This window comes from Trachurus trachurus, assembly GCF_905171665.1.
Source record: "Trachurus trachurus genome assembly, chromosome: 21".
Classification (NCBI taxonomy): Eukaryota; Metazoa; Chordata; class Actinopteri; order Carangiformes; family Carangidae; genus Trachurus; species Trachurus trachurus.
In genome coordinates, this window is record NC_139899.1 from 30,614,944 (window position 1) to 30,633,064 (window position 18,121).

At 43.0% G+C, this 18,121-nt stretch overlaps 1 protein-coding gene across 3 annotated transcripts; it reads left to right on the forward strand.

Annotated features, from left to right (window-relative positions):
* The first annotated feature begins 2,634 nt into the window (after window positions 1-2,634).
* tnfsf11 (TNF superfamily member 11) lies at window positions 2,635-15,993 on the forward strand. 3 transcript variants are annotated; one of them, XM_083997062.1, is made up of 4 exons: window positions 2,635-2,948; window positions 5,082-5,117; window positions 11,993-12,122; window positions 15,092-15,993. In XM_083997062.1, the coding sequence occupies exons 1-4, from the start codon at window positions 2,715-2,717 to the stop codon at window positions 15,523-15,525; spliced, it is 834 nt and encodes a 277-aa protein (XP_083853188.1). In that variant the 5' UTR covers window positions 2,635-2,714; the 3' UTR covers window positions 15,526-15,993. The 3 variants fall into 3 exon arrangements, with proteins under 3 accessions (XP_083853188.1, XP_083853189.1, XP_083853190.1); XM_083997063.1 differs by having other exon boundaries at window positions 15,095-15,993; XM_083997064.1 differs by having other exon boundaries at window positions 11,996-12,122.
* Window positions 15,994-18,121: the final 2,128 nt, after the last annotated feature.

Below are 18,121 nucleotides of genomic sequence, written 5' to 3' on the forward strand. Positions count from 1 at the left end.
ATGTTTGTGTTAAAGCTCCATACAGTATAAAGGTAGATGTTTGTGTTAAAGCTCCATACAGTATAAAGGTAGATGTTTGTGTTAAAGCTCCATACAGTATAAAGGTAGATGTTTGTGTTAAAGCTCCATACAGTATAAAGGTAGATGTCCATGTGTAGTGTGATTATAAAGCAGCTCTAGGTTCTATATTAATACTGTGAAAGTATCAAAGCCTCAGTCCACAGAGAAATGCACACAGCCTGTATTCAGAAACTGAGCCGTCAGGACTTCCTGTCACTTTGTGATGTCACAACTAAGCCCCGCCCCCTCACCACCTGGACCCACCATCCAACAACTTTGCAGGATTTGGTTTCTCTGACTGTTTTACTTTGAAATGTACTCTGTTTTTTATTGGATCACTTTAGAAAACAGTCAACCAATCAGAAGAGAGGCTCAGAGCCTCCTCCTCTCTTCTGATTGGCTGACACTGACCTGTTGTTACTAGAGCTCCAGAGAGAAGCTGGAGAAGAGGTTTTTTTGTAGATCTTCTCATGGAGCAACCCTTCATAATAAAACGAGGAAAGTGAACACATCGTGTATTTGACAAAAACTGTTCCTGTAAAATTCATCCAGAAAGTTCCTTGAAGTCATATCGACTGTTTCTACACAATCTGCTCATTGAGACATTTTCAGGAAACTTTGGCTCCACTACTTGACTACTTGAGGATATTGGTCCCACGGGTGACAACCAAAGCAGTGCATTATGGGTGATAATGGCAGCACACTGGCTTGTTGCGAAGCTTTTTCTGCAGCATTTCCAGGAGTCAGACTCACATATTCCTGAAAAATAACAAAACCGCTTAAAACAGCCCATAAATCTTAACAAAATTCACACGAAGCGAGAGGATGCGGGGGCCGATCGTAGCTACACAGTCCGCCACCATCCAGAGGCCAAAGTGGAGAACTGCCAGGGACTTTTTTTTTTTTCTTTTCTTTTCTTCAAATTCCAGCTGAAAGAACACGACATTAAGTTATGATAAAAGCATGAATAATACTTTCTAGGTATTAAGCAAACAAGGAATATTTAATTATAAACACATTGGTCAGTGATGCTGATTCTGGGTCAGTTCTGGGTCAAACCAACCAACCACATGGTTTCTACGGTGACATGACGTCTACAAGCAACTGGAGGGATAATTGGAGAACTTAAATTAGTCAGGATTACGGTTATCTATGATATGACTAATGGGATGAACACAACACAAAAATATCTCTTTTTTTTTCTGGTTGAATGAGTCTGAGCTGCCGCATCATGAGTTCCTGACACAGTCATGAACAACAACACACATGTGTGACAGATTAAGATAAAGAAATATGAATAATCTCTGCAGGATAAAGAGATGCAATGCTTTATATATATCTTTATGTTCCTTATTTGAGCTTCACTGTGCAAGATATTGCTGTTTCACAATAAAAGCTTACTTTCAAATTTTTAGTTTACAGTTATGTGACACTACACTGGTTTAAAGGTCAGTTGTGGTCCATATGCATTGAAATTTAACATTTGCACAGTCAAAGAATGTGGATTATTTAACATTTTTGTAGAAAAAACATGAGACAAATGATCATTTTTATCAGTCCTTTTATTTTTATATGACTTTAAAACATATGTGGAGGAGATGTTTAGGTGAAATATCATCAATTGCAATATCTCAAGATTTCCTTTATTGTCATTATGTCACAGAAATATACAGCGAAATGGTAACACTTTATAATAAGTACACTATTAAGCATTAATAAATACTGAATTCTTCATTCATACATGAATACTCATTAGTATGTAGTTTATTAATACAGTTAGTGCTTATCAATGATGAGTAAAACATTTTTAACTGTGCTTATAAACTTCATACTGATGATTATTCATGTGTTATAAGTTCAGTATTTAATGCTTAATAGTGTGTTGGCTACTTATTATAAAGTGCTTCTCCTGTAAGGTGCTTATAAAAGAAAAATCATACAAATAAAACATTGAAATACTGCAGCAGCTGTTCACACACATTATCACCACATGTTAATAAATAGTTTTAAAAGAAAAGATTATAAAATATTCTTTTTGGTAACACATTCATTTAAAAAAAATTGATTCATTCGTTATTTTAGTGCTTTATTCATGTAAATTTACACACATTTTCAAAATTAGGGTTAGGCCTTTTTATGTGTTTACGTGCATTTCTTTTCTTTTCTTTTTTCTTTTTCTAAGTTCTAAGTCTAACTCTGTATGTGTGAATGTGTGTCTGTGTGTATATGAATGTGTGTGAATGTGTGTGTGTGTCACCGGGGGTGTGGACGCGCGCGGAGGGGGTGGATTACGTCTTCCTGCGTGTCTCAGTCTTCGCCATAAAGAGGCCTCGCGCTGCTCTTTACCTGTCGCGCTCTCTCTCGGATCAGTTTGCCGCTGCTGTCTTTTCGTTTCGCTCTTTTCTTTCCCGTCGATCGGTCTGTGTGTGTGTGTGTCTGAGGAGCGGATCCCCCCCTGTGATTGGCTGCAGCGGGAGCAGAACGCGCTGCCTTCAGTTCAGCCCACCCACCACCCACCGCTGATTATAGAGCCTCTTGTTGCCTCCTTCCTCCTTTCTCCGGTGCAGTGAGTCTGGACGTGGCCGTGGGGCTGAGCAGCAGCTTTAACAGCAGCAGCAGCAGACGGAGCAGCAGCAGCACAGCGCAGCAGCATCATGGCAGCTACCCACCACCACCACCACAACAACAACAGCAACGAGTACCGCGGCTACCTGCGGAACACCGTGCACATGGAGGCGGGCCAGGGCCAGCAGCACCGCTTCAGCCCGGTGCAGAGCTCCGAGTCCACGTACCGGCCGCTCCTCTTCGGGACCCTCGCTGTTATGGGATTGCTTCAGGTGGCGTCCAGCGTGGCGATCTTGTTACACCTGACAGGTTACCTGCAAGAGGTAGGCACAAGTAGACAATCCAGCTGCACGGCTCGGCTCGGCTTGGCTTCTCTTCCCGCTGCGCACTGAGACTCTTTTTTATAACTTATTTCAAGTCTATTTTCACTTGAAATAAGTAGAAAAATGCATTGACAGTGGAGCAAGTTTTTCTTTCTTATTATAAGCACAAAAAATTTGCTTCCACTGGCAGATTATTCTACTTATTTCAAGTGAAAATTAGTTTGAAACAAGTGAAAATGATCTAAAAATAAGATTATTTTTAGGTGATGAGTCTAAGAGCTTAGTATTGAGTAGAAATGAGACATTTTGACAAGAAATAAGACAAATATTCTTGGAAAGATTTGGGTTTTTTTTTTGCAGTGTGTCGGTGTCTTTGTCTCTGTCAGTGCGTAAATATTGACCCACAGTTGTGACTGAGCGCGCGGCCGGAGAGTCAACTTTATGATGTCATAAAGGCAGATTAAAAGTTTCCCAGCTCCTTGTAAAGTTGGCGGCACGCGCTCTCTGAAGTCACAGTATAGGTGTAATCTAAACCAGAGGAGGCACCGACCGACACCTCTGTCTGCACCGTGCGTGCGCGCAAGGCTGTGCTGTGTATGTGTGTGTCTTTTTCCTGCACGGTGGCAGCAGTGTGTGTGTGTGTTGTGTGTGTCTCTTTGAAGGCTGATAGCATCTCCACAAGACTGCGCTGAAAAACTTTCCACGGCTCAGTCGCTCTGCGGAGATTTCACTCACTCAACTCGCGAGTATTTTCCACAGTTGAGTCCGATAACATCTGAGCTGCTGCACAACACAAATGTCAGCATGTGTGTGTGTGTGTGTGTGTGTGTGCTTGATGTCCTGTTTGCTACAGATACAGATGTTTTCCCTCCTCCTGCAGCAGTGTGCAGTCTGTTTACATGTGATCCGGGTTTGTGTTTGTAATACATCCATGTGCAGCAGCTCTGATCTCTGAGCTCTGGAGAAGTTCAAGTTCAGCCTGGATTGTTCTGACAGTTGCAAAATCACAGCAGCTCATCCATCTCTCCATGCACGCTCCGCCGGCGCCTGTCAGCTGCTGCTGCTTCCTCATTGTTGCTGTTGTTGTTGTTAGTTAGTTAGTTAGTTTATGGCGGTTTGCAGCCGGAGATTTGTCAAGTTTCAACAAGTGAAGTGAGCTGAGCGCATGTCTGCTGTGTGTGTGTGTGTGTGTGTGAGGATGCTCCAAGACAGTTCACCTCGGGGAGCATCGGTTGGATTTCTCTGGCACAAACAGCCTGCAGTGTTGTAGACAGTCGCTAGTTATTGTGTGTTGGACCTGAGCCAGAGAGGGAAAAAAGGAAAGTAGGAGGAGGAGGAGAGAGGATATAAAAGTTAATAGCTGCGATCATGTGTTACATACATGTGGATCAGATCAGATCAGATGATGATGATGATGATGACAGGATGTCTGGGAGGGATTATTAGAGCATCCCTCGATTACCCAGCAGCCCGAGGGGCGCTGCATGTGAACATGGTCTCTGCCTTCAACACCTGTCCAGCTGCCCGCAGATACGTAGGAATGTGCTGAACGGAGCAGCTTTAAGAACTCTGACTGCCCTGATTCCTGCAACATGAGGGCTGAAGTGTGTGTGTGTGTGTGTGTGTGTGTGTGTGTGAGTGTGTTGTCATTGTTTGTGCATGAAGCTGCACGTATGCAATGAAAACCTGCGGGCGATTGCTGTGAATAAAAATGCACATTAACTGAGAAACAACAGTGAGACCCAACATCTCCAAATCACTTTCGCCTGCTGAGTGCTGTGGCGTGCGGAGTGACATGCGGAAAATAGCTTAACCTCCCACTCCCCCACACACATACACACACACACACACACACACACACACACACACACACACACACACACACACACACACACACACACACACACACAGAGACTCATATAAACATCCAAACTGAGTTGCCGTTTGTCTTCCTGTAAGTTTTGTGAAACATCCCAGCCTCCCACCCACACCACCACCACCACCACCTGTCAGGACGAAGCTTCTCAGAACTGATAGTTAAGTTAGTGATGATGATGATGATGATGATGATGATGATGATGATGATGATGTCATCGACCTCTCTGACCACGACTCCTCTGCTTCTGTTTCCAGGTAGATTTATCTGCAGCACCGCACCGGCCCATTGAGGTGAGTCTGTCTGACCCCTGGTTGACCCACAGTAACACACACACGCACACACACACACACACACACACACACACACACACACACACACACACACACACACACACACACACACACACACACACACACACACACACACACACACACACACACACACACACACACACACAACATTACACGCATACCTGTGGTTTGAGTGTGAAACATTGAAGCTCCATACAGTATAAAGGTAGATGTTTGTGTTAAAGCTCCATACAGTATAAAGGTAGATGTTTGTATTAAAGCTCCATACAGTATAAAGGTAGATGTTTGTATTAAAGCTCCATACAGTATAAAGGTAGATGTTTGTATTAAAGCTCCATACAGTATAAAGGTAGATGTTTGTGTTAAAGCTCCATACAGTATAAAGGTAGATGTTTGTGTTAAAGCTCCATACAGTATAAAGGTAGATGTTTGTGTTAAAGCTCCATACAGTATAAAGGTAGATGTTTGTGTTAAAGCTCCATACAGTATAAAGGTAGATGTTTGTATTAAAGCTCCATACAGTATAAAGGTAGATGTTTGTATTAAAGCTCCATACAGTATAAAGGTAGATGTTTGTATTAAAGCTCCATACAGTATAAAGGTAGATGTTTGTATTAAAGCTCCATACAGTAAAGGTAGATGTTTGTATTAAAGCTCCATACAGTATAAAGGTAGATGTCCATGTGTAGTGTGATTATAAAGCAGCTCTAGCTTCTATATTAATACTGTGAAAGTATCAAAGCCTCAGTCCACAGAGAAATGCACACAGCCTGTATTCAGAAACTGAGCCTTAAAACCAGCCGTCAGGACTTCCTGTCACTTTGTGATGTCACAACTAAGCCCCGCCCCCTCGCCACCTGGACCCACCATCCAACAACTTGCAGGATTTGTGGTTTCTCTGAGTGTTTTTTTCTGAAATCTGCTCTTTTTATTTAATCACTCAGAAAACAGTCAGCCAATCAGAAGAGAGACCCACAGGTCTCCTCTCTTCTGATTGGCTGACACCGACTTGTTGTTACTAGAGCTCCAGAGAGAAACTGAGAGAGACAGAGAGGAGATGGAAAACTACACTGAGATGGTTTTTGGTTCCTACAACCACAAATACAATATATCTCCTCATGATCGACACTTCAAAAAATGAAACACAGCAAAAGAAGAATGAAAATCTGGAGCTTTAATTAATAAGCAGTTTGCTGTTATTTCAGTTTCTGGTTGCATGTAAAACTGCTGGAGAAACAAAGTCACAGTTCACAGAGGCCAATATGTAATAATGGACCACTCACAGGGTATTTCCTCCTGTTACTGTCGAGCAGGAGGAGGAGGAGGAAGTACAGTGTGTGTGTGTGTCTGTGTGTCTGTGTGTCTGTGTGTGTGTATGATGCAATTACATTTGAGTTACAGCAGCAAAAAAAACAAAAAATAGATAAATAAATGAGATAATCATCTGTGATTTTTCACATGAGTGTGTTTTCAGCTACTGTAGAGCAGAGCAGCAGCAGCAGCGGTCAGGTCTCGGACACCTGACCTGTCACTGAGGATTTATTTCTAATATTCTCTCCATGAGTTTGATTAATCGTGCGCTGACACAAAGACGTTTTTCTTTTTTTCCTCTTTTCGTTTTACTGCATCGACTATTAGTGAGTCACTCTCTGGCGTCAGCGGTTGCTCAGTCCGTGTTCCTCCGATGATCAGCAGTAGCATGAGGGAGTTGTAAAGTAGGAATTCTTAATTGCTGAAGTCATTTTCTTTCTCTTCTTTTTTTTTTCTCTCTCCTCTCTAATCCCTTTTTGGAAGTCACCGCCTGTTTTCTGGCACAGGACTTGCAGAGCGAGAGAAAAAAAAAAAAAAAAACCATCCAGGAAGTAAAATAACAGAGGATAAAAGAGCTGCTGTGCTTCACTAGTGTTTGGTTTCCCATAATGCTTTAATTTCCTTTGAAATCATGTATTTGTGTTTGCCCTTGGCATCCCTGGCGGAGCACTTACACAAACCACCCACCCAGCCTGTCTTTGGACTGAGGAGGCTCATTGTGTTGTTAGCCCTTTGGCTGTTTCCCATGGTGCACTGGGGGGAGGGAGGAGGAGAGGAGAAGGGGAAGGGGAGAAGGAGAGCATGCTGGGAGCTTTATGAGGTGTCAGGGTGACAGGTCCACTCGGCCCACGCTGTGTTGTGTCGGGGGTCGGCTCTCTGCGGACGGTGCAGGGGGATTCGGCTCTGCAGCGCTTTTGATGTGAGGCAGGATGTTCAGGCTCGACCTCGACCTTCACCCCGACCCCGGACTGGACCGGGACCAGTCCTGTGTGGTCAGTGCGATCACGGGGAGTGGTGAGAGCACACTGCAAAAACTCAAAAATCTTTCCAAGAATATTTCAGGTTCAGGTTCAGGTTACTTTATTGATACCCAAGGGCAGTCGAGAGTTAAACAAGCTACAGAAAACGAACAATCAAATCAGAAACGGGACATTTAACAAGAACACAATACACATAAAACAAGAGACAGATTATTGGACTCGACAGAAAGTGCTGCAGTTCATGAAATAAATATAGAGAGTAAAAACATGAAACTAAAAACACATAGTTGAAATAGTTTTAAAAAAGAAAAATTAAAAGTTAAAGCAGAAGTAAGCGATCCGGTCGTTTTGGCTAACTTTGTTAGTTGGCAGCCCTCGTCGTGGATCTATTGGTCCTCGTCCCTATGTCACCACATTCACGCGCATCCCTTGGCTGCACACACAGAGAGGACCGCCCCTTTATGCCGTTCTCTCGCCTCATTGGATAAAGGTTGTAGGATACAAGGAAAGTTTTCTCCTCGGCTCAGAGCAGAGCAGAGTGACTGACAGACCCGTGTTTCAGACCAAACACTCTATATAAGTGATTGCTGTCGGAAGATAGAATTATTTAAGACTTATATTAACACAAATATTCCGCTTACTTCTGCTTTAAAGGATCATAGGGCAGGATTTGTGAGAAAATACCGGAAAATACCCATGCGTTTTACGTTTTTTAAATAATAATGGGTGAGGAAGCGTTCAAAACCAAAAAGAACGAGCCCACCCGCGTATCTCTCGATTGCCCTGAACGGGGTCTGTGCTGCAAAATGCGCTGCAATTCAGGGGGTGAATTTCGCGCGCTGGCCGGCGGACCTGACGTCAGCGCGTCCACGACTGCCTTCGAATGGATCAATGGAATGGATACATGAAGAGGGCAACCAAGGCAGAGCCATTGATATAGTAACAGAGTGGCGACACTCCCTGTTATATCAATCGCTCTGAACCACGGTGGATCCAAATTAGGCTACTGTCTGCCAGCAAACGACCCAGCACAAGCCCCCCCACCCCCCGCCGCCGCCGCCGCCGCCACTCTCTCTCCCCCTCCCCTCACACATGCACACAGCAGCAGGCAGGTCACTTACACACCCTCTCCCTCATCACTACTGTCTTATTATTAGCCGTTAGCCGCAGCTGGCGGTTAAAAGCCGACGTTATAACTTTAACAACGTTATCAGGCAGGTGGACGAACGTCCTCTTTTGCCCGGACACGTCCACTTTTCACTTTTCACTTTTCATAATACGTTATGAAATCATGAATATGTCCGGTGTTTATTGGTTTTCATGGGACCGCGGACCCTGACAGATGCGGTCCGACACCCGGACCCGGCGCGTTAATTCTCGGTACCGGCCTGTAGGAGCCCATACAGATCCATGCAGAGGAGCTCAGAGGAACAGACACGCAGCCCCCTGCTGCAGCACAGTGAATGTGTGTGTGTGTGTGTGTGTGTGTGTGTGTCTGTCTGTCTGTCTGTGAGAGCGAGAACCTACAGTAAAATACCCCCCCTCCCTCCCCAGATAGGAAAGACTGTAAAGAGTAAAGTAAACAGTGAAAAGTCTGTGCGCGCTCCCGTGCCGGTGGCTTCGCTGGTTGCTGTAGTTACGCGCAGCGGCCGTCGCGTCACTGGCCATTCTCATTAATCCTGCCCTATGATCCTTTAAGAGTAAATATGTAAATGAATAAAAGCAATGAGATAAAAAAAAGGGGATACATCATGCTCCGAAAAGTGACTTGTGCAGCTTTTGTGCAAACTACAGCTTGTTTACCAGTGTTATTGCAGCTGGAACAAAGCTGTTTTTATAAGGTTTTGTTCTGCAGTATGGGACTGACAACCTCCGTCCAGAGGGAAGAAACTGGAATTCACTGTGCAAGGGGTGCACTGCAAACTGTCATTTAAAATGGTCCTGACTATCCGCTGTAGAGTGGTTCAGCTGTGGCTCGCCTATCAGCTTACTTGACCATTTCACAATTTGATTTGTCTTGTTTCTTGTCAAAATGTCTCATTTCTTGTCAAAACTAATCTCTTTCCACTTTAAATAAGACTCGTCACCTAAAAATGAACTTGTTTTTAGATAATTTTCACTTGAAATAAGTAGAAAAATCTGCCAGTGAAAGCAAGTTTTTTGTGCTTGTAATAAGAAAGAAAAACTTGCTCCACTATCAGATTTTTCTACTTATTTCAAATGAAAATAGACTAAAGAAAACGTAAAAAAGTGTCTAAAAACAAGCTACTTTTTAATGTGATGAGTCTTATTTTAAGTATAATGAGATTTGTTTTGACTATAGGGTTGAATGACCCTGATGAAGGCCACAAAGGTCAAATGAAGTTGTTTTTTCATATCACAAGTGTTGCTGGAACTCCTTTTGAACATTTGTTTTGACTAGAAATGACATTTTGACTAGAAATAAGACAAATATCCTTGGTAAGATGTTGAGTTTTTGCAGTGCATCACATCACAGGAGCACGATGATGATGAATCAGATGCAGCTCCGGAGCCAAATGAGTGTAAGGAGATCTGAGCAGCGGTGCAGGATGAAACACAAGAGACACTTCTTCACTTCACGGTGGCCAGACTCACTCTTCTTTTGTTCTGAAGACACTGCAACAACCTCACATCTACATAATGGAGCCACTGAATGATGTGTGTGTGTGTGTGTGTGTGTGTGTGTGTGTGTGTGTGTGTGTGTCGTGCTGCAGGACCGAGCATGTGCCGTCACGTCACCGTGTAGACGAGGAAGCTGCTGCTGCTGCTGCTGCTCAGTTGAAATAATCTCCTCTGCTCGGTTAAAGAGGTAACGACGCGGTCTCGCCACAAATCAAGATAGATCCCACAGCGCCGGGCCAAGTGGGAGCGCGTTCACAGTTTACTCTGCAGCCGCGCTTCTGGCAGCACGTTGTTTACTCCTGTTCGTTCCCAAGACGCTGCTGCTGCTGCTGCTGCTGCTGCTGCTTTATAAACATGTTTGTGCAGCAGATTTGTTTTTGGACGGACGGACGGACGGTCGGTGCTAATCTTAGTTTTTCACAGCCGCGTGAATGTGTCTGGGACTCGGGGGCTGTGAACAAACACATGACAGTAATATTAGCACAGAACAGGTGCTGTGTTGGTGTTGGTGGCTGCACTGCACTTTATTTGGAGTGTGTTGCAGTGTTTGTGCTCCGAGGCGCTGTCTGTCTGTCTGTCTGTCTGTCTGTGTGTCTGTGGGTGTGTGTGTGTGTTTTATAAGTAGAGAGGAATGTGTTTAAAACATCCAATCCATTTCAACACTTTGAGTTTGCCAGTCCTTGTCTTTTTTTAGGAGTTGGCACAGACAAGCGAGACGACGGCGATGATGATGATGATGGTGGTGGTGATAGTGCTGCCAGGATACCTGAGGTTACTGGAGCAGAAGAAAAAATCATAGAACAAGTTAAAACACCTTCAGGATGTAATAAACATCTCCACCACCTTGGAGATCTGCTATTTATCTGCTGCTGCTGCAGATACTGACAACACTGCACAGATTCTCGCTTTGTTTTTAGTGAAACTGTGACTGTGTGAGGCGGCGGCGGCAGCAGCAGGTAGAGGCAGAGAGAGAAAACAAAACACTTAACGCCTGATAATTTAATCCTGAGAGCGTTGGCAGCTCTGCAGCAGTAAATGTTTACTTGCTTGGAAACCGTGTTTTCCTGGAGAGTATGTGCTCCGTCTTGCCTGAGGAAGGAGGACGACCCGGCTCAGACTGCAGCAGCAGCAGCAGCAGCATCATCATCATCATCATCATCGAATCCAGTCCAGATTCTTTTAGTTTTTGTTTGGAGCTGTAAAGTTAAAGTTACACTCAGCAGGAGGTCACACACACAACTCATCTGCCTGTGGTTCATACACACACACAGTAAATGCCAGAGAAGCAAGGCAAGGCAAAGTTATGTGTATAGCACAATTCATGCACCAGGCGATTCAAAGACATGCATTAAATCATACTAGACAGTAAAAATGCATTGAAAAAAAGAGAAATAAGCCACGAAAAGAGGCTTTAAAATGCAGTTAAATATGAATAGTTAAGAATTACTACTTTATTGTGCAGTGAACTTACCGGTAAATAAAATGGAAAATTATCTTTGGCAGTGGGTTAGGGTTATAAAACATAATAGATAACATCACACAAACAGTAAACACATTACATTGCATGAAGAAAACCAATGCATCATGTTACGGTCATCATAAAAAAATATATATAAAAGTGTAGGAAGTGCTTTAAGCAGAGCAAGTTATACTCTACTACCTAGCACACATACACACACACACAACTGAAATGTTTAGATTAAAATTAATTGAAATACTAAGTAAAGCTGCAGCAAATAATAAAGTTTTCAGCCCTGGTTTGAGCAGTTTGAGCAGATAGCAGGCAGATTTTCAAAGCTGTAGAAACAATGTGGGTTAAATGAACAACACACACTCACACACTCACATGCACACAAAGGTATAAGATGTGTATCTGTCCGTCAGTGTTTATTAAACAGCGTCGTCTCTTGTGTTTTTCAGCAGGAGGTGCAGACCGAGCCGGTGCTCAACGCCCTGAGAGACAACAGGAAAGGCCGACGCTGCAAAACCCCCAGAGAGAGCCTCCCCTCGGCCCATCTACCAATCAGACGCTCTCAGGAGTATCCCAAGAGTGAGTCCACCTGCCGTCCCCTCATCGCAAACACTTTAACGTTTAACTTTAACGAACTTAAAGGGATTGTTCAACATTTTGGCAAACAGGCCCATTGCCATAATCCCTATAGTCATAGCAGTAGGTTCGTTACCTTTAATTGTCGGTGCAAGCTATTTTTAGAACGGCGGAGCAGAGCCGTGAGCTGCTCAGAGCTACGCTACGGAGGCTCATGGGATTTCTTGGTTTCCCTCATCAAACTCATCAAATACACAATCCAACAACTCCACAACGCTCTGGTGGACAAGTTGTGACCTGCACATTCACCACGCTATGAGATAATAACACAACGTTACCAGACAGAGCTGTTTTAGAGGGAAATTCATGCAAAACCGCTGATGCACGTTGCCTTCAGGGACAGTTTTTCATCATCAGTCTCTGTATTTACCTCTAAAACAACTCTGTCTGGTAACGTTGTGTTATTATCTCATAGCGTGGTGAATGTGCAGGTCACAACTTGTCCACCAGAGCGTTGTGGAGTTGTTGGATTGTGTATTTGATGAGTTTGATGAGGGAAACCAAGAAATCCCATGAGCCTCCGTAGCGTAGCTCTGAGCAGCTCACGGCTCTGCTCCGCCGTTCTAAAAATAGCTTGCACCAACAATTAAAGGTAACACAAACCTACTGCTATGCCAAAATGTTGAACTATCCCTTTAACGCTCCTCCTCACACCTTCAGGCCGCGCTGTAACCTGAGAGCCTGATAAGTGGAGCTTTTAAATATTTACACACAGTGACCGAGCCTCCAGACAAATAGGTGATAATATTATACACAGCCGGACCTCCCACTCTGTTAGTGTTTAATAACATCGGCTCCCTCGTTATTTCATTTCCTCTTTAAATTCCTCTTCAACAGCTCGTTGGACTATTTTTTTTTTTTTTTTTTTTGATGCATTTTAAATCCGAGTACCAGCATGTTTCTGCCAAGGGGGAAGTTAATGTGGTCACCATCTCTCCTTCCTGACTTACAGCATCAAATAATGGCAGGAAGAGTTTGTTATGATGTCATTTGGAAGTTGACCTTTGACCTCTCTGGATATAAAATGTCGTCACTTCTTTTCATTTTTAACCCATTTAGACGATTTGAGGTAGATTTTAATGTGTATGAACCTGTGAGTTAGAGACAACAGGTTGTTTTTGTGAGATCACAGTGAACCTGACCATTGACCCAGCTGGTGTTTGTGCCAGCGGTGGTGAAATCCTTCCTGGTCGTTGCTGATATGAACTCCTGGGAGCAGGACCAGGCGGACTTTGCTTTGTTTATTTGTTTATGATCGTAGGTTTGTTTAGTTTTGCACAATCACAGTCACAGGTTTTGCTTCTACCAAAGTCGACAAACTTACCAGCTATCCTCGGTCCGGCCTCCACACTTGTTTTCAGTGGCGATTTTTGCAACAACAGCAACAACATGTTATATAACCTGTTGTCCTGTAAACACAGTGATGGCTAAAGCTAAAGCTCTTCCCAGCAAGTAACCACATCCAGCTACAAACAGCTGCTCCTTCATGTGGAAACAGTGAACACATCATCAGCAGAGATAATTCAGCGCTTTTTCGCTCCGTGTTTGTTCTCCACCAGCTCCAGAGAAGAAACCTCTGGCTATTTAGCTGCTAAATGCTGCTCCATGTCTCCGACTGAGTGTGTCTGGTGTTTGCTGGTGGAGCTTTATCTCTCAAATAGTGGTGCAACGATTAATTGACAAAATTAGTCGCCAACGAATTCAATAGTCGATTAGTTGGTAATGTCATCGCCCATTTTTTTTCACACTGTGGAGCCGAACTGAACATAACTCCTTCTAATCTCTGCTGGGAGTTGTGCAACAGCGACTGTGAAGTGTGTGTGTGCTTGGGGGGCCGCTCAGATGTAGTGACTTTATCCTGCACAGACCCATTGCTTTGCTCTTAACCCAACACAACGCCGTAGCAGCGAACATTCGGTGCGACGCGCTTGTTTTTTTGTGCACGTCGTCCGCGGCTCACAGCTCCACGGACCTGCTGCTCCTGCCGGTGTTGTGTCAGATCTGGTTCCCCCTCTGCCTCGTTTGAAAAGAGAAGGAAGCCCGTCTGTGGAAAGACGTCGCCTCTGAGATGTAGAATACGTTTTATAGAAGAGAAACGCACATTTCAGGACCGCTGACGTATCATCAGAACAGACATGTCCTGTGATTTTCATATTTAATAGAGGGGCAACAATACCTGACGGTGATATTCTCAGCTGTCTAATTAATAGCCACTGAGTAACTGTACGCTTCATAATCCGATTAGTCGATTGATCGTTTCAATAATCGATCAAAATGGTCATTAGTTGCAGCCCTACTCAACCCTAAAACAGCTGGATTAGACCAAAGAAAAGCAGAAGAGCAAAGTTGTGTCTGGACAGTTCAACAATGAGCTGCACTGCAAAAAGTCAAAATCTTTCCAAGAATATTTGTCTTATTTCTTGTCAAAATGTCTCATTTTTTGTCAAAACTAACCTCTTTCCACTTAAAATAAGACTCATCACCTAAAAATTAACTTGTTTTTAGATAATTTTCATTTGTTTCAAACTCATTTTCACTTGAAATAAGTAGAAAAATCTGCCAGTAAAAGGAAGTTTGTTGTGCTTGTAATAAGGAAGAAAAACTTGCTCCACTGTCAGGTTTTCTACTTATTTCAAGTGAAAATATGCTTGAAAGAAGTAAAAAGTGTCTAAAAACAAGCTACTTTTTATTTGATGAGTCTTATTTTAAGTATAATGAGATTTGTTTTGACTAGAAATGACATTTTGACTAGAAATAAGACAAATATTCTTGGTAAGATTTTGAGTTTTTGCAGTGTGAAGCTCAGTGTGAGTGTGAGTCTTTTGATATAAACTAATAAAAGATGAACTGACGATGATTTTAACCAGAAACCTTTTTGTCTTGTTGTGTTTCCTGCTGCTCTTCTTGTGCAGAAGATGTGCGCCAGGCCATCACCATCGACTGGGAGGAGAAGCACGGCTACCACCACAAGATGGACTACGAGAAGGGCAAGCTGATGGTGAAGGAGCCGGGCTTCTACTACGTCTACGCCAAGACCTGCTTCCGCTACTACCGCGTCCCGGACGACGGCAGCCAGGCCGAGGTGCCGCAGGTGGACGTCAGCAACACGCAGCTCATCCAGTACGTCTTCCACGAGAGCATCAAGTGGAACAAGGCGGTGATGCTGATGAAGACGGGCAGCACCATGCGCTGGAACGACACCAGCTACAACATGTACTGCGCGCAGCAGGGCCGCGGCGTGCAGCTGGAGGAAGGGGACGCCCTGTTCGTCAACGTGTCCAACGCTTGGATGCTGGACCTGGAGGGAGAAGGGACGTACTTTGGTGCCATAAAGTTGGGTAACTGAAATCAGAGAGAGAGAGAGGAGAAAAACACACAAAACAAAAAAGACGTTTGGAGCGGACGTGCTACTGAACATTTGATATGCCAAAGAACCACTGTTAGTGATTTACAATGTTGGTCTGTCAAACAAAAGAAAAGTGTCTTTTTTTTTTATATTGTACATGTTTTGTCATGTTTTTCCACTGCTCTTGGATTCCTAGATGAGAGAAAAACACAAGGAGAAGAAGGTAGTCAGTCACCTTACCCCCACTCTGCAAAAAAACAAAACAAAAAAACTTCATCCAAAATAGCACTGGACTTTTTTTTTTTTTCTTTTTCTTTTTTTTTATACTGCGGTGGTTTGTATTGGGAAATTTCAATACATTTCAGTCAAGATTACAACATGTGTTTGTGCACTAATTAAACAAACCACGAGGGAGCAACTAAAAGGAAGTAAGTTTGTTGGCAAGAAGTGCAGCGAGAAAGGATTTATCAATGTTTATTGTTGGGGATGGAGGGATGGGAGGGATGGAGAAGGGTAAAAACGTCCAAAAAGAACACTGTAGCTGATGGAGCATCTGTTTGTACTTAGCAGATTATCACCGGATAAAAATAACAAGACTTCCCGGCCTGCCTCTGACCCGTGGCAGCGAATGCACAAATGTTTTTCCTGCAAGGTTTTTTTGTAAGTGTGAACGAGGCAGCGAGGCGTCCGCAGCGCAGTCAAGTACCATCGGCTGCAGATTTACGACACCACTGAAACACGACGCCGTGGAAGAGGAAGATTCACCGTTTTTTTTTTTTTGTAGAAAAAAAGATGGGAAAAAAGAAATTGTGGGGGAAAGAGGGAGAGAAACTCGTCTGTTATCCAGTCTTCTGTCTCTAAATCAAACCTAACGAGTGGCCTGCTTCACACACGACAATGTCGCTTCTTCAGCCGGCGGCGGAGGAGGAAGAGGAGGAGGAAGAAGAGGAGGAGGAAGAAGAGGAGGAGGAAGAGGAAGTGACATCGGTTTATGTTTTATGACGATCAACAAGCGACGCAGATAGCTGGACTGTCTGACCGATCAATGACACGATCAATAGACTCTTTTGTCTTCTGACTTTAACCAGAGGAACCAAATTGAGTTTGGTTCATCTTTTTTTTTTAACTTAAATTCTGTTTTTGGTTTTGTTTTGTTTTGTTTTGTTTTGTTTTTCATTTGGCTCTTCACTGAGGTAAATGGGAATATGCACTAAATATTTATTTATTAGCTCTAGAAGAAACAGAGGCAGGTCATTGTTACAGTGACCTCTCGACTGTAAAAAATCATTTATATTTTATGTCTGTATGACATTCATTACGCAGCACTTAGAGGAAAATAGTAGACACGCTTTTTTTTTTTTTTTTTTTTCTTATTAAAACACAGGGGCTTCATTTTAAATTCCATATTTATGTATCTTGATTTTGACAATTCTGTGTGCACTTGCCTAGCCAAAAGCAATATGGATATATTGTTTGGGGTTACACTTTGTTTGGACAGTTCGCCTCCACAGAGTTCACGCTGCTCTTGTACCATTTCATTTATTTCGTTTTTCCTTTAATTCCTCACCTGTCTGTATCTCCAAATAATCAATCGACTTATTATTAGTAAACCAAACATGTTAATGATCAGGTTTGACGTTAGAGAAACAGCTCGACTCTTCAACCTGTTGCAAAAAGCCTCTGTAGACTCTGTGGCAGGCGGGACTTTCAAAATAAAGCGTCCCCCCCCCCGTTGTTTCTTCTACAAGATTGTAGCATACCTGTAAAAGTCTTCATATGATTTAATTCAGTGTTCTTTTTATTTATGTTTGTCTATGTTTTAATAATAAAAACAAAACTACTTTTGTAACAAGTGTTTCATGTGTTGAAGAGAGAGACGATCGCTCACAGAGTCAAATATCAGATATGTGATGTGCAGTTTGATCATCTTCACCATCGGCTCTGGAAAAGTTCAGAGTGAAGTCACACTGCTGCTGCTGCTGAGCCAAACCCCCCACAGCTCATTATAGAGAGAAGCTGCACTGCTGAACTGTTGCTAACTCACAGCAGACGTTTGGAGCGAAGCAGCAGCAGCAGCAGCAGAGTGACCTGCACCAGAAACAAGAGCCAGACAAGCACCATGGGAATAATGATCAGAGTTTCATTACTTAACTTTACTGTAGAAGTAGACCAAAGTTTAGTCAAACGTATGTATACGGCCCCCACTGGACAGAAACCAACCCTGCCAGATAAATTCGCCAATTTCGGAACATTTAGAAGACAATAATATTGCAGAAATTGTACTTTTCAGGTTGTTTGTAATGTTTTGTAAAAGGATAGTTCACGTATTGTGGAAAATATCACTTTTTACACTGTAAAAACTCAAAATCTTTCCAAGAATATTTGTCTTATTTCTTGTCAAAATGTCTCATTTCTAGTCAAAACTAATCTCTTTCCACTTAAAATAAGACTCATTACCTAAGAATTAACTTGTTTTTAGATCATTTTCACTTGTTTCAAACTAATTTTCACTTGAAATAAGTAGAAAAATCTGCCAGTGAAAGCAAGTTTTTTGTGTGCTTGTAATAAGAAAGAAAAACTTGCTCCACTATCAGAT